Source organism: Podarcis gaigeae, assembly GCF_964106915.1.
Source record: "Podarcis gaigeae genome assembly, chromosome: 3".
Lineage (NCBI taxonomy): Eukaryota > Metazoa > Chordata > Lepidosauria > Squamata > Lacertidae > Podarcis > Podarcis gaigeae.
This window is the reverse complement of record NC_139680.1, coordinates 65,053,599-65,075,621: the sequence shown is the minus strand read 5'-3', so window position 1 is coordinate 65,075,621 and position 22,023 is coordinate 65,053,599. Positions and strand designations below refer to the sequence as shown.

Below are 22,023 nucleotides of genomic sequence, written 5' to 3'. Positions count from 1 at the left end.
ATTTATACCTTGTGCAGGAAACCTTTAGGCCTGGTCTGAGTGACTGGTCCATTGCCTGTTCCCGATGGGGTTGCATTCTCTGCGAAGGAGCAGGCTTGCAGTCTGGCAGTGCACCTAGATCTGTCACTAATGCTGGAAGCCTAGGTGTTTTCATTGGCTTAGAGTGCTTTCTGCCAGCTTCAATTTGTATGCAAACAATGATGATTCCTGGACAGGACTGTCTGCAAGATTTGACTTTTATCTGTAGATTAGGGAGGCAGCCCAGTCCGTTTTGAAGCAGCTCTATGTCTCTGTGTTGAAAGAATTGCACTGCCTGCCTGTATGCTACTGGGCCAGGTTTAAAATCTTGCTTTTTAGTTCATAAAGACCAAACCAACTGAGGACCAGCTTATCTTAGACACCTTTTTGCCCCCTGTATCACGGCCTAGTCCTGGCACTCAGCTGTTGAAGTCTTTCTTGCAGTGCCACACGTTCAGTGTGTGGTTAGTGGCAACAAGGTCTTCGCTGTGGTGGCACCAACATTATTGAACCCTGTTGCCTTGGTGAACAAATAGTTACTGCTCTGTTTTAGAAATAGGATGAAGACCTCCCCCCCTACTATAGCCTTCCTCAGCTGAATTCTTGGTTTTAGTTTTGAGGCCAATAGCTTTAGTTTATATTAAGAAGTTTATAAATTCTTAAAACAAATAAACAAATAAGCTTTATAGCAGAAACTGTTTAATTAGTTGGGTCCTCAAAATTCAGAAGCAAACGGTGAAGATAGCTGGAGTGTTCCATGTCAAACACTTGTATTTAAATAATTATGAAAATTAATCTCAGCTTCCCATGAAACGTGCTCAAGGTGCCTGCACAATTTAATATTGAAACAATGAACAGAAAAAGAATGGGTCTCCGATGAATAATAAAAAGTATCTCTGGAGAATAGCATAGCAAATAAGATGCTCATAGGCACTGTCCCTCAGTACAACTCCTCTGGCAGGGGAGGTGACTCATAATAGGGCATCAGGTGGAGATCTTAATAAATAGGCAGCTCATATGGCAACAGTCGATCCTTCAGTTTAAGTTTTAAACACCAGCCTTACAACAATTTGGAGAACTAGAAAAATATAAGAGATTGTTAATGTAAAAAGATTACATTTAAAGGCTGTAATCAGGTAGGAAATTCTCCTGTACAAGTTGCAATAAATGTTTGACAAAAAGAGATAGACATTGCACCGAACCACTTTCAGTGCCTTTCTGGAGAGCTGGGGGGGGGGGGTGTCCGGTTTTGAGACAGGGAGGGCTGCCCTGGAGCCTAGAGACAGTCCCAGGACTTCCAGCTGCACACACACACACACAAACACACACGCGCGCACACGCACACACTATCTCTGGTATGTGTGCTACAGGCTCATTTGAATCACAGCCAAAATAGTTTACTGGGACCAGATGGAACTTGGCAGTTGTTTCCATTTAGCATTCAAAGTGGGATATTTCAATGTATATAAAATAGGCAATAATTCGGGAATGTTTCCTTTCTCACTTCAGATAACTTGCCATTTCCTCTTAGTCTCAAGAGCCAAAAGGCACTATCAACTTATCACTTGCCCCCAAACAGAGGACAGAGCCAATTGCTCTTGTAATTTGCCTTATGTAATGTTTTTCTCTTCCTTAAATATTAACACCAAATTGCTCCAGACTTTTTCCTGTGTTACAAAGACATCTATAAAATTAAACCCTGGAATTGAATAAGTAAATTAGCCAAGTCAGCATCCTGATTTCAAGTCAGTATGCATTTAATGAATCTAGAAAACTCCATCCCTCATCATCTCAGGACAGAAGACTTTAGTAAGGAGCCAAGAAAATTGAAGTTTATTTAAATTCTCTGAAAGCTAGATTCAAACTAGCTTTCATGAGTGGTCTTGCCCAAGTCCAAAAATAAACCCTACAGGAGGGTTTGAGAGGCCACAACTCTGAGGTGGAAAAACACAACCAAGTGTGGACCACACTGCAAACATACTTTGTATGCCAGTCTTCCTTCACATAGGCCAAAGTAAACTAGAGCTCAGTCCACCAAATTCACTGTGGCACTTTCTAATGCCCACTAACTCTGGGTCTCTGTGCAGTGACTTAAAGGCCCACTGTGCCACAAAGGTGGCTCAGAGGTGACCCACCAGAGGTCCTCTAGATGTTGTGGGACTCCAGCTCCCATCACTCCCAGCCAGCGTGGTCAGTGGTCAAGGATGATGGGGTTTGTAGGCTGACAACATCTGGAGAGCAACAGGTCCCCCATCCCTGACAAATAAGTCAGTCAGTCAGTCTAGACCTCCCCATCCCGATGACATCCCTTTCTGGGACATAGCCAAATGTTGTAATCAAACCAGTTGTTCAATGTGTAAACAAAGAGACATATGCCTGCTTGGATGTTGCATACTTTGATTCGTAACCCCTTATTCCCTAATCTATGATACAAGGCAATAAGTCTATTTTATTCTCTGGTGAGGAAAAATGATATATGTACGTAATTATAGGCCAGGGATGGAGTCCTGCTTCCATCAGTCCCAGCCAGCAAAGGATAATTGGAGCTGAATAAGGTCAGGAGAGCCATGGGATCGCCATCCCTGTTACAGACCTTTTATAGTACAAGTTCTCATGTAGGAAGGCTAATCCCTCATGCATACTATAGGATCCTGGGCCGAGCTCTAGGCCACACAACTTCACTGATGTCAGAGGATCAAGCTGTGATTCAATTCAAAGAGATCTTTAATTCTGTTTGTTTACAATATTGTGCTTAATTGTGAAACCTGCTTTAGTTCTACTGCATTGGGGCCTACTTTGTAGTAAACATTGCAGTCTCAGATAATTAAATCTGAATGTACTTCAGCCTCTTAAGCTACAGTGGGGGAGGGAGATGTGCTTACGATGACTTGAATAAGTGGAAATCATCCCCACTCACCCCTTTTTCTGGTGAGCAGATTGATTGAATTTATGGAGCTATTGCTAAATGTTTCTTGCAAGGCCTCTTGCTGCTTTCTTGCTGTCCCAGCAGACCTTGAGCAGGTATAGAGAAAATACACGGTTGAGATTCATTTGGATTCTGTCAGAAGTAAACTGCTGTGAGCTTCCAAGAAAACATTTAACTTTTTACCAACTATAAATTCATAGGGTTGCATGAATATGAAGCCATCCACTGTTAGGGGGCAGACTTCTGCCAGTGCAATGGGACTTATTCTCCCTATACCCCGTCTGCTCCAGAGGGCTGGAGAAACCCCCAGAACAGATTGGGCAGGGCAGGGAGAGTTGAGGGAGGGGACACCTCATTGCACAGGCGGAAGTCCTTGCACCAACAGGACAGCTTCATTAGATATAACCCAAAGAATTTATCTCAAGAGATTATTGTTTTCTTTAAAGCTTTGTTGCATCTGAGACCACTATGTACAATTTGGAGATTGGGGTGGGGGGAGTGATAAGTATGAGCATCGTTTAGTTTGTGATATAGTACAGAATTTGAAATTGCATGCACTTTCTGAATACTGGTTTTGTGATGGTCCGCTTGATACATGGTGTAAAGCAACTACCGGTTGGAGTAGACTGGAGGAAACTGGGCAGGCTGGAGCCCTAATAAACCACAGAGCAAAGGCTTTTAAAGAAGCTTACGGTAATAGCTGCAGTAAATCTGAGCATCTGCAGATTCTGAGCCAATGATGTTTTTCCATAGCAATTTGAGGTTTTCAAGTTATGCAGATTATGTTTCATTAGCAGATTAAAAACAAAAACCAGCCATATAGAAGTTGCAGGGAAGAAACCCAGCCCAATTAATATTGTTGTCCATTTCATGTGAATGACGAACATATTGGCTGTGTTCACATGTCATGGTTATATCATAGTTTACCATGAACATGAACATTGTTGGTGTTTTGCTGCTTGCCTAGTGAGAGCAGCAAACCATGACTCTTGGCTTAATGTTATGTCTGAACCAGGGATCATGACTTGTTTCACTCAAAGCATGATGTGAATCCAAGCTTTGTTCTTGACTCACCAATCATGGCTTGCTTTGAGTGAAACCAAGCATGACTTTCATAGCCATAAGGCAGGTGTATATTAAAAAGATTTAAAGCAATAGGGCAATTTCCACCCTTTGGAAAATAGAACATTGTCAATTTTGACTGAGGATTTGCTGTGTTATCTGTCTTTTGGAACTGAATGGTTTGCAGATGGCGTTCAGGAAGTGGTTTCTGTATTTTTGGAATGTGAATGTCATTCTTCACTAGTAACTTGGATTTGATCTCCGTATGTGCACATGTGCATACACATAGAGGAAATAAGAATACTTCTAGGATTTGTGCTTGTCCTCAAAATATCACAGGCTGCAGCCATTTGGAAGGCATAATTCTTTCCAGTTAAAGGAATGTATAAAAGCAATTGCTGTTGCTGTCATGTTGCTTTTGTTTTTATTTCTATTTTGTTACTCAAAAGTAACTTGGAAACAGCCTGTGGCTGTATCATAACTCATCACAATTCTTGCAGGAAAAGCCCAGTGTCCTATTTCTACTTAGGAGAACAGTGCCCTCTTGTGGAACAACCTACAGAATCAGTGTTGACAGCAAAGCGAAATCTAATTTTACTGTGTATCTATGAACACCTTATGTAGACTTCTGCATGTTCATTCTTTGAATAAGAGTTTATGATGAAACTGCCCGGGATAATTTCCAAGAGAGATTTTTTAAAACTGTAGTTGATGGACTGGTCATCATACAAATGAGAGCGGTACAGTGGTACCTCGGGTTACGTACTTAATTCGTTCCGGAGGTCTGTTCTTAACCTGAAACTGTTCTTAACCTGAAGCACCACTTTAGCTAATGGGGCCTCCTGCTGCCGCCGCGCTGTCGGAGCCCGATTTCTGTTCTTATCCTGAAGCAAAGTTCTTAACCTGAAGCACTATTTCTGGGTTAGCGGAGTCTGTAACCTGAAGTGTATGTAACCTGAAGCGTATGTAACCCGAGGTACCACTGTAGTCTTGAATCAGCTGCTTACCAGCTACAATGGTACCTTGGTTCTCGAACTTAATCTGTTCCAGGAGTCTGTTGGACTCCGTTCAAAAACCAAGGCACAGCTTCCGATTGGCTGCAGGAGCTTCCTGCACTCAAGTGGAAGCCGCATTGGACGTTCAGCTTCCGAAAAACATTAGCAAACAGGAACACTTACTTCCATGTCTGCGGCGTTCAGGGTACTTGGGCCAATTGTTATTCTGTGGAATATTTCTACCATTTGCTTTTTAAAAATCTTCCATTTCTATAAATAGTGTATTTTTATTATGAACTGGTTGCCCAGAGGTATGTCAGCAGACAAAAAGATTAAACCAGTGGTCAGCTACCAAAAACATCCATTTGTCCACTGTAGGAAAGAAGATGCTGGACCTAATATGCTTTTGACCTGAGTTAATAAGAGAGAATTTATCACACACCAGTGAGTTTTAATCCTCAGTTTGGGAGTCACTGCAATAATATAGTCAGATGGCTGGGCCCAGGCAGCTTAGTGGAGGTAGTTGACTGTTAATTTGGCAGGGATGGGGAAAAGCAGTTTGAAGTGAATGTGAACTCTTACAATGATTCCAAGCCTGAACTAGCAATGCAAGCCTGCATCTTTGATTGTCATCACCACCATCAAATAATAAATAATTTCTAAACAATTTACTCCAGCCCTTCTCTTTCTTTGCAAGACTCTTTCACATTTCTAGCATTATGGGCAAACATAATGTAGCTTTTAAATATTTTGTAGCTTTTAAATATTTATAAATGCCCAGAGGACTGTGGTCAATGGACAACCTAAACGGAAATAAATAAACTCAAGTAACATGTAAATCCATGAATGCCAGTTAGGAGACATTTCTGTAATCTCCAAAGCCACAGAAGGAACATTGGAGATCAGGAAAGATCAACAGCTGATATTCATGACTTCCCTGCTCATGTTTAGCCTCTGCAGATTCAGCAATGCTCTTTGCTAAACCCTATTGTGTGGATATGAAAACTCTGGCCCCCAAAAGTCAATGAAGCCCTTCATTCCTCTTTACCTGTCCATGGAAATCTCCCAAGGCCACTCCCCTCACTTGGAGCTGCTTTGCACCCTCCTATTCCTCTTTGTTGTCTGGATGGTGGACAGAGAGGAATGAGTGAGTAAATTAGCATTTGTTGCTCCACCCACTTTTTCCTTCTGGAACTACCACTAACGTGCTCCCGCAATGGTTTGTTAGGAGGGCATGTGATCCTTGGGTTTAAACAGCTTCCCTACCCTTTCCCAAGCAACTTTGCACCTTACTGACTCTAATTCAGCTTTTATAATAAAAATTACTAACACTAAAAAAGAAGATACATGAGCTTGAGAGAATTTATTTATTTTCCTATGAACAATAAGTCATAATTATAGAGAAGTTTTCATACACAGAAAATTCCTTTTGTTTCCTCTTTTTGCTAAATGTAACAGAGCACAGTAATATTTACAAATTCGTAAGATTTTTTCCCCCTCCTCATTTTCTCTCATTTTTTATTATACACCGCTTTTTCAGGTTGAAGCAAACTGCAAAGACTTATTGGTACTGGTATATTACAGCTACTTACATTATTTAAGAACAGCAAATGGAGAAAAATAAGTTATTTAAATATTGATTCATATACAGAAAGTGCAACATTTGTTAGTTGTTACATAACTTGTTTAAAGTTTTCGTTTTCCAAAAAGAGGTCTTGAGTATGAGTAAAAGTTAGCTTGGAGTCAATGCATTTAGACTAAAAATAATACAATACAGATGTACAGCCATGACTTGGTGAATTGACCTTTATTCCTGCACTTAGATCTGTGTGAAAAGGGTTAATAAGGATTTGTGCTCCAGATCTTATTTCCAGAGTTTCCACTTGCACCAAAGCCAGGTTTACAATTACAAGTCTTTAGACCATCAGGCCTTACCTTGCTAACGTTATGATTTGATGCCAACTAAAACAGTATGACATGGAGACTTAAGTGGCCCTTTATGTCTAGAGATGAATTGAATTGGCACATGCTTCTGTCTTTGTGTATTTTGACAGTCTCCAATCCAACATTTACTTGGAACCCTGCATGTAAGGAGATGGTGGTAAATAACATGCTATTGTTTACAGTGAGTTCATTGCTGTACGTAATGTTTAAGAGGTACCTAACTTTTTAAGGCTTTTCCAGGATCAATATATATATACTGTTGAAATGGTCAACTGCTAAATCAACAATAAACTAAAATAATCTGTAAGCAAAAGTCTAACTCAAGGATGAACAAATTGTAAAAATATTTAAAAGCAATGTATATATTTTAAAAATCAGGAAAATTTGCACTGGATTTGTAAACAGGCATAGAGGTTCTACCCCTTTGTCATTCAGTTTAAGCAATCAGCATTGTTCCATTCCTAACGTAGCTTAGGGATATTAATGTATACAATGCTTTTGATAAGAGTGAACACTGGTTTTTCCCTTTCCTTTCATTCAAGTTTGAACCAGTAAGGCAGCTTCTGTAGCCTAACAAATTTAGATTGCTTTTGTTGTTTAAAAGAACAGTTGTTGTTGGCTTCTTTCCTTCGCTCAATTTGCTCTTTTAAAAAGCAATTGCCTTTTGAGGGTGTATCTAGAAAAGGAGAAAAAACTTAAGTTGAGGTGAGGGCTGCATTCTGTCAGGGGACAGAGGTCAGAGGTTGCATACGGGCCTATGGAGGGGTGACACCCCATTCACACTAACTAACCCACCCACATTTTTCCATGCATCTAATAACTCTGTTCACACAATTCTCAGGGCTATGCTTTCCTTTCACAGGCTCCAGCAGGGAAAGTCTCCACCAGCAGCTTGCTGTTGAGGGTGCAGAGGAACTGCGGAGGAGATGGAAACCTGATGCAGGCCGCATCTCACATACGTGCCCCCAATTCAGAAGGATAAATATTGCAAGGTACTCATTTTTTAAATATTTGTTTTAAAACACAACCTAACACCTAAATGAAAATCCTGTTGGTCATACCACATGTATTTGCAACCATATGACCCAAATTCAGTGTACCACATGTGCTTTGATGTACTTTGTGCATTGCTTCATTAACTTCAATTCCAGTAACACATTTGTAAATGTAAATGAATGTCCATGATTTACTTTCTCCATTTAATAAATGGAACACTGTTTCCAAGTGTGGCAGCTGTGTGCACATCAGAATACATTGAACAGATTTGGTGGAAGCAGTACATTTTGGGGGTCCTAAGGTCCTTGATGTGGGTGGCACTGTGGTCTTAACCACAGAGCCTAGGGCTTGCCAATCAGAAGGTCGGCAGTTTGAATCCCGTTGTTCAGTCCCTGCTCCTGCCCACCTAGCAGTTTGAAGGCACATCAAGTGCAAGTAGATAAATGGGTACCGCTCTGGCAGGAAGGTAAACGGTGTTTCTGTGTGCTGCTCTAGTTCGCCAGAAGTGGCTTAGTCATGCTGGCCACATGACCCAGCTCCCTTGGCCTATAGAGCGAGATGAGTGAGCAACTCCAGAGTCGTCCGTGACTGGGTCAGGGGTACCTTTACCTTTAAGGTCCTTGACAGTCAGAAGTCAAAGGGGCCACTTGCTATGTTACGTTTTTTACTGTGTGAAAATATTATTGTAAAGCACACCTCTACCAAAAATGGTCGCCTGGGAATTAGCATTGCACACGACAGTCTTGGAGACATGTTGCCACCAAGAAATGTTTCTACTTGGTCCACATGAATCAACTGACATGTAATGTGAGAAATGACTTATTTTAGTGACTGCTTAATGTGCACAATTACTTGCCACTACAGACAGTTGCAGGTGCAAGGCACTTTTTTGGAGATAGCATAATTTGGGGGGACAGTAATAGTGAGGGAGGAAGAATATGTTAAATCCTCTTTATATGAAGCCTCACTTCCCATGCACCATGTGATCTGTTTTGCCCATATTTATATCTATGCTGGTAGAAAGGGTCATATTAGTCTATTGCAAAAGCAGTCTTATTGCTTCAAATGTATTATGGTTAACATCCACAAGTTTAGTCTGTAAATCTACTTAAATGGAAAGTGGACCTGAAAGCAATGAGTCATTGTCTGTGTATGGATACTGGAAGTATTTACGGTACTTTTAACTACATTGTCCATATTAACATGATTGCAGGGAGGACAGTTGTATCCATATTACATAGCCCAGCATACTAAGCTTAAATACTGGACATAATTCAGTTAAATTGAAGCACCCTGAAGTCCCTTTTCATTGCTTGAATGCTCTAGTTTCAAAGAGCTAACTTTAACTGGCTTGTGCTCATCATGTGGAAGCTAACCTATGCTGGTATCTTTCGGACCCATGGTATTAGGCCCCAAGTGAAAACCTTTTCAGAAAATGAAACTTTTTGTGTACTTCAACACTTTTGGAAGCTTGTTCCATGTGCTTTAATGGATGCACTTTTAAACAAGTTTATTTAGGATTAAAGCCTTAACAACTGCTTTTGTCAATTTGTTAACTTACTAACCTCCTTCGGCCCCGGCCCCACATTCAACTGTCTCACATTCTCTACAGCCATCCTGTTAAAGCATCTCTCTTCCTTATGTCTCATCAAAGGAAAGAAAATCCAGAGCAGCTTTGGATACCTCGGTTTAAACTACTTTATAATGTTTTGCTTTTAGCTTTAAAAAAATACAGCAAAAAGTTAAAAAGCACATCAAGTCAAAAACACTTTTGGGGAAGGCTGTGTGCCTTTGTGACCCAACTTTCCTCTTAAGGTTGAGTGTGCTTCAAGAAGTTGTATAAACTACTTTCTTTTCAGAGGCAGGACAAAGCAAGTGAGTTAGAGAGGTGACGAGACTTGCGTAAAATTACAAAGCAGCTTTGAACCAGATCTGAGTTTCCAATTCCATGCTGAGCTCATTACATCTTCCAGTTTACTTGCTGTTATTTATTCTGAAAAGCCTCTACAATTTTAGCTTGTTATTGGACGCTAAAGAATAATCTAGATACATTGGAACTCAAGCTGAGCTTATTTGGTATACAAAATGTCTGGCCATGTACAAAAATAAACTTCATCTATATTCACAGAAGGGAGTAAGAGATTCTACACTGCATTGTTTAACAGTTTTAGAAAACAAGAATATGGGGAAGAAAGAACAAGCTGTTTCAGCATCCCAGGTGAACCTAAGTAGAGCCCTGCTGGATCAGACTAAAGACTCATCTAGTTTAGCAACTTGTTCTCACAGTGCCAACCAGATGGCTTTTATTCTAATTGTCATTTTAACACCCAATAATAGAGGTATTATATTGACTTTTTGCGAGAATGACAGCTTAAAGTTTGTTTGTTTTCCCCACCAATACAATGGAATGTGATTCTTGTTCTGGTACTGTGTCAGACACACAATTTTCTTATCAGTTAATTTACTTCTATGGACAACCTTTTGTTTTTCAGAGACCAATGTTTTCCATTGATATGGTCAGGATACCAAGTCAAAGCTGCAGCATTTCAACTGACAATATAATACAGTACACCAAATTGCAAGTAACATGAAAAACCTTTTTTTATAATTATATATGTACATACACAAGGCAAAATATATTTTAGCCTTTTAGTAATACCAGCATACGAACTGCCATAAACAAGTTGTTAGCCTGAGAACCAAAAATCTGACTTCAAAAAGAAAACTTTACAAAACAGATGTTACAATCTACAATAACAGCTATAAGACACAAACCTGTCAGGTGCCAAATAATAGTGACAACAACGAAATGCCTCTGAAACATGAATGCTGTAAGTGAACTGCTCAAAAGCATTTTAAGGCAAATAAAAAGCTGAGTGCTAAAGAAGCAGTTATAAAAATGACTTTAATTCTATACAAATAAGGAATTTTCTGAGTTGGTCTTGGAAATTGCACTGGCATAAAAGGAGATCCACAATAAAACTAAATCCATTGAGGATCTTTGGCCTACCTAGAGGCTCAGAAACCTGAAAATAATCCACCAAAGACAGGAAGGAGTTTTATTTATTTATGTAAAACGAATTGGTGGAATGAAAAGGATAAACATAAGCTACTATGAAGAGATGTAATGTTTAAGATTTTTACTTGTAAAAACACCCCCTGGGGTGTTTATGTTTGCTTAGGACTGTAGATCCATGATTCATCAATGAGCTGCACTTTAACAAATGAGCAGCCCCAAAGTACAGAGACCTAACTCTACTCCTCCAAGTTCCTGGGGCTTAGAAGTTGATGTAAAGTTCCCTTTTTTGTAATGGACATGTATATTCTTAAATGGGTCGAAGCCAGCCCGGTCTTTAAGAAACTAACATAACTGTGCCTTTTCTTTAAGGGGTAATCGGCAAACACCATTTCCCTCTCAAAACAACTTCTTATATTCTCCTTTGTGAATCGTTGACAGAGAAACACAAGCGCCTCAACGTCTTCCCAAAGACCTCCATTGCCTGATGCCAAAGAGCTTTCTGGAGAAATTAAAGATGAAATTGACATGGTAGGAAACTCTGGCTTTTCCAACTGGCAGATGCTATGTTTCAGAGTGTGTTATATTGTCTCTGGGTTGAGGGTACTGAGTAGTCTTGCTGCTGCCAAAAGCTTGCTTATGTGCCTCTCCTCTGTGATGCCAGCCTCATGAAGTGATGTTTTTGACAGAGAAGGCACTTTGCTTAGGTCATCGATTCCTGCAGCCATGAAGGAGCTTGAGTACATCGGAAGGCCAATAGAAACCAGCCAGTCGGCTATGGAAGTGATATGGCCGGGGGACACAGGTTTTCGACAGATTTCAGTGAGGCCTCCACTTGGAATCTGTAGCAAGAGAAAATGCAATATAACCAGCTGGTTGACTTTTCCTTTTTTAAAAAAAACAATAACATGGGGCTTACTTCCAAGAGCTATCTGTAATGCTATATTGTGAAGCAGATATATGGGCATTTCGAAGCAGTCCTTTAGCTTAGCAGTACCATTTACTAGATACAGTGGTACCTCGGGTTACATACGCTTCAGGTTACAGACTCCACTAACCCAGAAATAGTACCTCGGGTTAAGAACTTTGCTTCAGGTTGAGAACAGAAATTGTGCTCTGGCGGCGTGGCAGCAGCAGGAGGCCCCATTAGCTAAAGTGGTGCTTCAGGTTAAGAACAGTTTCAGGTTAAGAACGGACCTCCAGAACGAATTAAGTACTTAGCCCGAGGTACCACCGTACTATCTTGCTTAGTCGCCTCAAAATTGGGGCTGTGCAATGTCAGCTTTTCAACATTGCGATTTATCACCAGCCAAACATTGCGATCTGATGATATACCACAATGGTGAAACGGAGGGAGGAACAAGCTGCATTGGAGTTAGGCTGAAATTGCAACCAAGGGAGATGAGGTGGTTTCACTCAGTGCCTCGCAGGGCTAATACAGTTTGTTCCTCCCACTGAGTGTGGAGGGAACAAGGTACTGAGGTGAGGTGGGGGGGCTCCCTCAAAGGCGCATGGCTGCTTTCGCCCAAGCAGGCGTGCGGCATCTTTACTCCCAGGGTGACTGACCACCCAGGAGGAAAGACGCAGCCTGTCCGCCCTCCCCCAGCAAAGGCAGCGATAGCCAAGTGCATGGAGCCTGTCAGGCTCTGTTTGCAGGGCTGCCTCTGCCTGGCAGAGGTGGGCTATCTCTTTCTCCTGAAGAGGTGGCCTGCCCGTGTGGGGCTGAGGCAGAAGTGGGTGGCTTCTTTAGACTGCTCCGCTGAGGAGTGTGCAGCTGCGAAGCAGTTGATCAAACCTCCTCCTGCAGGCTCGGGGCTTCATTAAACTGATCCACTGAGGACGGACGGCTGCGTCCCCTCAGCAGAGTGGTCTATATATACCACCTGCTAGAGCTATGAGGGCCAGAGCGGCTGCTGTTTCATCTGCGATATACCCCCAGGTGAAGTAGCCATTGCACTCTGGCCCTCATACCTGTATTGATACATCGCCCAGGCCTACTCAAAATACACATTTCCTTTCCTCCCCACCCCCCAATTTCTTTTCTGCTGCTACCTCAGTATTGATTTCCTCAATCAAAATCATGCAAATTCACAAATCCAGCTTCATTGGCGGCGGCGGCAACTATAACATACACTGTTTAACTTGAATGTTCCTCTGGGTTTCCATATTTCATGGCCATCACTTGTGGTGTTAACTCATATACCCTATTTTTCGCACCATAGCGGACGCACTTTTTCCCTCCTAAAAAGCAAGGGAAAATGTGTGTGCGTCCTATGGAGCGAATGCAGGCTTTCGCTGAAGCCTGGAGAGTGAGAGGGGTCGGTGCGCACCGACCCCTGTCGCTCTGCAGGCTTCAGGAAGCTATCCGCTAGCCGTGGGAGACCCAGCTCTCCCATGGCTAGCGGAGCGCTGCATCAATCCCGAAGCTTGGGGCGTGCGGAGCTCAGCACGCCCCAAGCTTCTGGGTGCCGGCAAGGTCTCCGCTAGCCGTCTAGATCTTGCCGGCACCCAGAAGCTTGGGGGCGCTGAGCTCCGCACGCCCCAAGCTTCAGGATTAGTGCTCCGCTAGCGTGTCTAGGCTGCGGATAGCAGCCTGCTTCCCGGAGCGTCGGGCGCCCTGAAAGCAGAGCGCCCGGCGCTTCAGGAACACATCCGCAGCGTCGGGAGCCTTGCAGGAGTTCCCCACAGGGCTCCCCACGCTGCGGATAGGAGGCTGCCGCCTGGCGGGTGGGGCGCCCTGAAGCAGAGCGCCTCGCGCGCCAGGCAGACATCCGCAGCGTGCGGAGCCCTGCAGGAGTTCCACGCAAGGCTCCCCACGCTGCGGATAGCAGCCTGCTGCCTGGCGGGTGGGGCGCCCTGAAGCAGAGCGCCTCGCGCGCCAGGCAGACATCAGCCAGCCCCACAAGCTCGGGGGACAGCAGGGAGGCGCAGCGCCACTATCCCGCTGTTCCTCGACCTGGTTCGGTTTCCCTGACCTGCTTTTGGGGGGGAAATAAAGGGAAATTTTTTTTCCTTTATTTTCCCCCCAAAAAACTAGGTGCGTCCTATGGTCCGGTGCGTCCAATCGTGCGAAAAATACGGTAATCCTTTCTTACTGGCAGAAAATCAGCAATGTCTCATCAGCAATTGAAACAGCATCAAAAATTCTTTGCATATGAAAAATTAAGATGCCAAGGATAGAATCTTATTTGTTTTTCTTTTAAAATGTAGATCATTCCCAAATAGTTTCCCCAACCTGCAATCAGACGTGCTAAAGCCCCAGAACTCCATGTTGTTTAGCTTTCATTTCCCATTCCTTGGAACTTGATCACTGAATGTAGACTTACCGCCATGCGGTGTTGCTTCCTCAGCTGCTTCACCCGAATCTGGTCCAGGTTTGTAGCAACATCCTTTACAGCGTGCTCTAAGTCTTCAGAGTACCTTTGTACCAAAAGTTCAGGAATCCCACATCGGCCATGCTGCAGCCAGAGATGAGTGATAAAGGCAGCGGGGTTCAAGTTAATCAATGTATCTCTTCACATCATAATAACAAAATGGTTGGCCCCTTTGCATTAAGAAACTACAATAGGTTTAAGTGTGTTCTTTCTTCAGTTTCACAGAAAATTACCTTTATGAAATTTGTTCATTTACTTCAATAATTTGTAGAGAGGAGGTTGTGAGTCTTAAATCTCATATATTCCTTATAAAGGTTCATTAAAATTATTGGGAAAATATAACTCGATACACTGCTTTGTTTGAGAACTATGGCTGATAACTCAGAAAAAGTGCTCTCCGAAGTTAACCACTTTAAATAACCTGTTGAGTTCTACATTATTAAGTCTAAATTTAATACAGCTTAAATATACTTAACTTTTGCTTGGCTGTGCCCAAGTCAAATAATGGACAAATGAACATTTCAGGCCTTGTTGCCATGAGGCTGCTTTTTATATGCTACTGACATTATTCAGTAATTTATTATATAATGTTACAAATCTGAGAGCTCTAAGAGCCAATGTGTATATGACCACCATAGAGAGACTACTTCAAATACTGAATTGTTTTACATGCAGTGGCTCACCACATGGATGAAACAAGCACCTAAAATGAAAAGTGAATTGTTGAATGCCAAATCTGCATGGTATACACATGGAGCCATTTAAGATTGCTTCACACTGTGTCTGAAATGTATGAAAAGTTTTAAGAATGCTTAGTCTAATATATCTTTCATTTTAATTGCCAGTTTAAGGCCATTTTTAAGGAACAGCTCCAACACTCAAGTAGGGAAGGAAAACAATGCAAATATGAACAGACTAAACATTTCTCAGCCTCCTCACACTGTACCTTGTCAGAATATGGGTCTTCTGTGAGATCAATATCTTCAGATTGCAGCTTGTTTTCTATCAACATTTCCAGATCCAGTCCTCTATTAGAAGAGATTTTTCTCACTGACAAAGGATCAAGTTTTAGCACATGTTGCTGGACAGTAGCAGTCTCTGGAAGATCTGAAAACCAAGGAGGTCGTACGCTTGAAGGACTACTGGGCTCCTGCCCAGGAGATGATCTACACACAGTGAGTACATTGGAATCAGAGGAGCCAGGCTGAAGGCTCTTTTTCGCTGGCAAGGATGGCACATCAGGACAAGAAAGGGCTGAGGGGAGGTGACAGTGTCCATTAGAAAGGCGTTCTCTGCTTTTTTTGGCAGGGACTGGTGGTGGCTGTGAAGATGTTTTTGGCTGTGCTCTTGTCTCACCCGTGCCCTTCTGACCAGCTTCCTTGGGGAAGGGAGAATGATTGGCCCTTCCAAGATCATGCGTGGTCTTTTTGAAGTTTTCAAAAGTAGTCCAGGTTACACCACGTGAAAGTGAAGATGAATGAACTCCACAATTCTGAGGCAGAAACAGTGGGAATGTTCCACTGGAAGGAATGGTTGCAGAGGAGTGCAGTTCCTTTGTTTTCCCCTTAAGAGAATCAACACCTGCTTTGCTCTGCTCAGCCATCAACTGTTCTGCAATGTGCATACCTCCAGAGCCAGTTGGCATGTTTGCTAAATCCAGTGCGCCTTGAGGGAAAACATCCAGCTTCTTTGCAGAGTCGGGGCCAGCTTCTCCATGAAGGTCACCAAGAGAATGAGATCTTGGCCACATGTGAACCTTCTGAGCGCCTTCTAGAGTCTCACAGCTCCGACAGATGCCAACTGGTAAACTTCTGCGGTTCTTCTTGAGGACGGTGACTGCTGGGGGCTTGAGGCAGCTTTTCAGAACATGATTTGTACAAGTGAACTGTGTCTTCTCTCCTTGCTGGGGGACATCTATTGATTTAGTTAAGGGCAGGGTTGGATAATTTGCCCGTGGATTTCTGTGAAAATCTTTAAAACTGTATTCAGAAGCCAACTTTGAGGGTAAGAGACAAGGCTTTCGAGTTTTAGCTGAAACAAAAAGAGGAAAAACATTTATGAGAAAAACACATAAAAACTAAACCAAACCAAGACTAGCATGGGATGTTTACACTGTCCTGTGATCCTTTGTTAAGACAACTTGTTATGAGGACTCTGTTTAAAATATGTATGTCATTGATTTTTTTATAAACCAAACCAAACCAATATTGGTATGCTGTCTTGTCATTTGCTTAAATTAAATGCAATGTATACACTGTATTATAACTTATTTATAACACCAACATGTGTCACTGGTCAAGGAAGCAGCATTGATAACATAAGTAATAAACATAAACCATGTTGTCTCAAACTTGAACTCTAACAACTCTACTGTGCTGAGTTAGCCTCATTATAAGGTCTCTTAGCCCAAAAGTAAAATATGGGCTACAAACCTGCTTTTTATTTGCAAAGTATTTTCTTGTGTCATAATTTATTTCATTTCATCTTTATTTATTCATGTGACATCAGTTCAGAAAATAGGTTTTTCTGGATCATCTGAAGTCTGTCTACATGAATCCTATAATGAGGGAACCTTGTGGAGCCCAAGGACCCTTAGAGGTAAGAATACACCACCCTACAAAGTTAAAGTTCTTCTTTTAAAGGAATGGATGTTTCATTTAATGCATGTACAATTTAGAGCTTTATCTTCAAAATGCTAAACTTTGGCACTGAATAATACACAGTTGACTGCTTTGAATCTGCATAGAATTCACATTCAGTGCAGAACACAATGTCTCTTCAGAAGTCTCAAAGCACAGGCAGAAAGAAAGAAAAACTTTAATCTAAAATAGAACACTGCATCTCCCTTGTTTTTTTCTTGCTATACAGAATAATCAGAAAGCTTTAGAAGCTGGTGGTGGTGATGAAGAAAGTGGATGATATTTCCTAACAGTAAATGGCTGTTTTCAGAGTTTCTAAAGGTTTCCAAAATAGTTTTCAATCTAGGCTCCAAACACCTTTCTCATTGAAAAAGCCTGCACTCGTTACAAAATATTTGCATTAAAGAGCAGAGAATGGGAGAAGCATTGATACTTGTATGAGGGCAAAATCAACTGGGTTATTCCTTTCTGGTGTTACATGTCCATATTTGCAATACTGCATGGCAGCCTCATGGAATCCCATCTAAGTTGGCCTCTTGAGTAAGGCACCACTCAGAAATGGGGCTTACTTAAGTATGCTGTTGCATGTGAGACCTGCTTACAAGGAAGTGTCTAATTTTACAAGAAGGTTATGTAGTAAAGGACATATCACAGTTGAGGGAAAAATCACCATTAAAATCAGAAAGATGCCCAGGATTTTGTTAGGGTTCCTCCAGATTTAAAACAAACCCTAGTATTCATGACACATGAGTTCACAAATGTCTGCTCATTGCTTGAGGAGTACTGCAGTCCTTAGGAAAGAGGCAGAGACTCCACGACAGCCCCCCCCCCCCATATTACTTCGCACTGCTTCAGAAGCAGTGCTTATCATGGCAAGCAATTCAGCTGCAAAGATCCAATATATCCATCACCATTGTTTCTGTGACCATGCCTGCGCTCCTTACATAACATCCACAGGAGTCAGAAAACTCTTCATCCTGAACTTATAGCAGAAGTGACATGAAAAGATTGTGAAAATTGGTCATCATCTGGTAACATGGATTGGGAAGAAATGAAAAAATAAACAATTTGGGACCCAGAATGCTAGGAGAGCAAGGAGGACTGCTGTCCTTCTGCAAAGAAGTAACTCTATATAAATCTTTATTACAGAGGCTGGGAATATTTTTGTGTAATGTGTCTCTTCTAGCTGCTACTCTTCACTGCAGAGAAGCTTATATGGGTCCCAATGTCAGCTTTCTTCTGAGAGCTCATGGGAGCTTCAAGTAGAGAGGGGGATTTAATCTGAACTGCAGCACTGAGGGAGAATAGTAAAGGCCTGGCACCAAGCCCAGTTTGAGGACTCCCCAATGCTCTTTAATGTTAATGCAATTAACATCTAGCCTTAAGAGAGGTATATGAGCAAAGGCAGATGCAGCATGTATAAGGAGTAAAACAGTGACAATCAATACAAAAATAGAATCTTTGATAATAAACGTTCTTCAGTCCCTGTAAGCGTGTGAGCTAGTTCCTCATTCACAGCACTCCCTTGTTATTCTTTTGTATCACAGAAGTAAATGTCCTCCAGCAAATAAAATGAGTGTGGCATCACACTGATCTTGAGGCAGTGCTCTTTATTCTCTCTCTTGACATGAAAAAGCAGTAATATGAAAGATAATGCTGAAAAACACTGCTGGGAGGGAAGCACATTTTGCTCACTGCCTTGAAACTGTGCCTCGACTGACAATGTAAGATTCACTAAATAAGTATGTAGGGATCGGAAAACTAGGCCACACACAAGTCCGCCGTTAAATTATAGAGAGCAAAAGCAGAGCCAAAGAGTTTGCATGATTGCTTTTCTCAGCCACAAGAGTGCCCTGTGGCCCCTTAAAATCTAACAAATTTGGTATGCTTTTTGATATGGATATAGATCAATTGTTACCATTCTCCAGGTTTTCACTGCTTTCATAGCAGCCTGAATCCCGGGGAGAACATCCACTTAAGCCCTGACCATCTATGAGGAGTTTCTCCTGAGAACCTGACTGGTCACTGTTACCTGGAGTAGAGAAAGGAAAGAGAGGAAGTGAGAAGGCATAACTTACACAAAGAACAGTGCTAATAACCTCACTTCTCTTCTACCAAAATACCCAGCAGCATACTACAAAGACATCCTTTAATAAGAGCCATGAGTTGTTTTCAGCAGCAGATAATGCAGGAGTGCTGAGAGGACATAGTGGAAGAAGGGAGTAGGGGTGAGAGTCGATTACTGGGAATATTACATACAGTAGTTTTTAAGTTGCACACACTAGGAATTATACAGAAGTTGCAGCAACTTGATGCGTTAGGCAGCTGATCACATGGTCGTAATGGGATGGACCTAACCTGCACCTGCAGATCTGACTAAAATAGTTGTGCGTGTTTTATTATGTTTCCAGTATTCTTTTTTCAAATTTAAATCAAAATAAAATCCAGGATTCACAAGCAACCCTTGGACTATATTCCATATAGTTTCTTGGGCTTTACACCCTGACACAGCATATCCAGGAAACAAAGGGGGGAGTGTGCTGCTTCTGCTGAAGTTGTAGAGGGAAGTGGGGGGTGGGGTGGAGTATGCTTTGGAATCTGTTGGGAAGAGCCAAGATATCTATTTGAGTTGGAAGATAATTTCAGAGCTTTGTTATAGGTGATCTTTACAAGGCTCCCACAGCTTATACCCAAGCCTAAGTTTGAAGAACTTTGTCAGCATATCTAGTTATGAGTAGTTTCACCTGTGTTTATATGGAAATTCATCTGACCTCAATGGTACTTATTCCTTAGTAAACATAATGGTCCTTCCATATTGTCAAGTACCTCCATACAACCTTGACTTTTTCTTACAAAAAGCTGTTATTTACATGATCTCCCAAACTCATTTCTTATTTTGTCTTCCTCTTGTGTAGTGTTCTCCAACTTGGTGCCCTGCAGATGTTTTAGACGACATCTCCATCACCCTCATCCACCCAGTCCAACACTTCTGGAAGATACCAGGTTGGAGAATCCTGCTGTGGTGCATTGGCTGCTGCTAGAAAAGGTTAAAAAGTAGCAGTAATTTGCAAAACCCTTCTAATGAAATTCGCAGTTTCTGATATTTCATTGAAATCCAGATTTCTAGATGACTTAATGCACATTTTCATTATAAACTATGTAAATTATAGCTAGCAAAGTTAGAAGGGAAATAATGAGTCATTACTAATTACTATACAAATGAAATCACTATCATAGATGTCTTGCCCTTACAATTTGGTCTTGCTAAAATGTTGTAATTCAGAGTTGGAAGACGGGATGGATCCTGAAAAAAGCATGTAGTAACTGGGCTGGTGGCAGCTGGGTTGTGGCATGGAAGGCTGAGGCAGAAGGAAGAATTGCCTCTCCCTGTCTTGAGGAGGAGGGTCCTTCCTTTTCCCTCGGTCCCCCCTGCTACAGCAAAACTCATTCAAGCAAGGAGAGCCTTTTCAAAGGGTGGATGTTGATGGGGAAAGAGGAGGTGGGACATGAACTTCTACAAGCCATGTTGTGTATACTTTTCTTTGGATCCAATCCACTGGAATTACTACAGTTACAGTTTCCCAACCCCCAAGTGGTTACAAATCCTTAGCTGTGCATTAGAGAAGAAATTCAAACTCACTATCATATTCCTGTAGCAGTTCAACTGCTGTCAGGAGAACAGCTCTGTGTTGTGGGTCCCGTATGTTGAGCTCATCCAAGTCTTCTTCCTCTAGGAGCTTGAAAGTGTCCAGGTCTTCATAGCCATTGAATAAAAAGGTGGGCATGTGCTCCTGTAGCAAAGGAAGAGAACAGTTGTGGCACATAAGAAGAAAAGAGCAGTGCGGAACTACTTAAAACAAGATGCCACTTTCCATGCCATCCATACATTTTCCACCTTTTTGATCAGTGATTACAGGTGGTTATTATACTGATTGCAGATAACATAAAGAATCTCTCAAGTAACTCCGTACCCACTAGATGAAATATTGTATGTAGTATTACAGGTAGACTTCAGACAGTACAAAGTTCTACTGGGAACTGGTTCTGTATGTTATGGGCAGCCAGTGTAGAGCCTGCTGTTGCACATGTGTCTGCAGAGGTCTTTCTTGGTGGTCACAGGGTCCCTGCTGCTGAAATTAGACTTGAAAAGAAGCCTTCTTGAGCAGGGGTGATTTTGGGTGTGGGTGTGTTCCGGTGTGTGCCTACAACAGTTTTTCTGGTTTGTAAATGTGCTCAGGGGCCTCAAAAGTCTGGCAACCCCTGAATTATGTGATTCTTTGTTAAGAACATAGTATGACATTACCAGAGGTTGTCAGCTGTAATGGTAGCTAAATACATCAGAGTTGTGCATTGCAGAAATCTATGCCTGATTTAAACATTAAATTGGTTGAACTCCTTGTGGGGAAAGATTACTGCCAACACACAACACCAGTGTTTAAAAGCTTCTTCTTTTTGGCATGCCAATACAGTCAAACCTCTGTTCCCAAATGGCTCTGTTTTCGAACGTTTTGGCTCCCGAATGCCGAAAACCCAGAAGCAAATGCTCCGGTTTTCGGACGTTGAATGTCTGATCCGGCTTCCACTTGAGTGCAGGAAGTTCCTGCAACCAATCGGAAGCTGTGCCTTGGTTGTCAAACGTTTCGGAAGCTGAACGGGCTTCCAGAACGGATTACGTTCGACAACCGAGGTTTGACTGTACATTACCATGTCATATTCAAGGTTCTTAACTTTTGGTCTGTTATGTCATTTAATATAACCTTCTCATTTCTATGATCAATGTACAGACACATAGTGGTAAAGAGAGTAAGTGAGCATTGCAAACACCAAGCAGGTAGTGGTACAGAAAGGATGGTTCAAAAGCCATTTGTTCTTTTATTCAGTCTCTTTTTATGTTTAAGCTAGCTTTGAAACAGTAGGTAATCACAGCTGCTGTGGTTGTCAATGATGCGCCAAAAAGACTCATCCTCCAAAAAGACAATTAAGTAACAAATGGATCTTGGAAATTTACTAGCACCACATTAAAAAAATCACAGATAATTGCAGGATAATTTCC

The 22,023-nt window shown here is 41.9% G+C and overlaps 2 protein-coding genes across 9 annotated transcripts in view; both read right to left on the bottom strand.

The window, feature by feature from the left end:
• The window catches only part of GINM1 (glycosylated integral membrane protein 1), a 785,919-nt gene that overhangs the window by 311,313 nt on the left and 452,583 nt on the right, over positions 1-22,023 (bottom strand). The window lies entirely within an intron of this gene.
• SASH1 (SAM and SH3 domain containing 1) overlaps positions 10,518-22,023 on the bottom strand; it is a 552,112-nt gene continuing 540,606 nt past the window's right edge. For all 7 annotated transcript variants that reach the window (XM_083731823.1, XM_083731825.1, XM_083731826.1 and 4 more), the window contains exons 16-20: positions 20,611-20,761; positions 18,889-19,002; positions 15,278-16,362; positions 14,284-14,415; positions 10,518-11,799 (exon numbers count right to left, since the gene is read on the bottom strand). In XM_083731823.1, the coding sequence (XP_083587949.1) occupies positions 11,539-11,799; positions 14,284-14,415; positions 15,278-16,362; positions 18,889-19,002; positions 20,611-20,761 (1,743 nt within the window). In that variant the 3' untranslated portion in view covers positions 10,518-11,538. The remainder of the gene's footprint in view (positions 11,800-14,283; positions 14,416-15,277; positions 16,363-18,888; positions 19,003-20,610; positions 20,762-22,023) is intronic.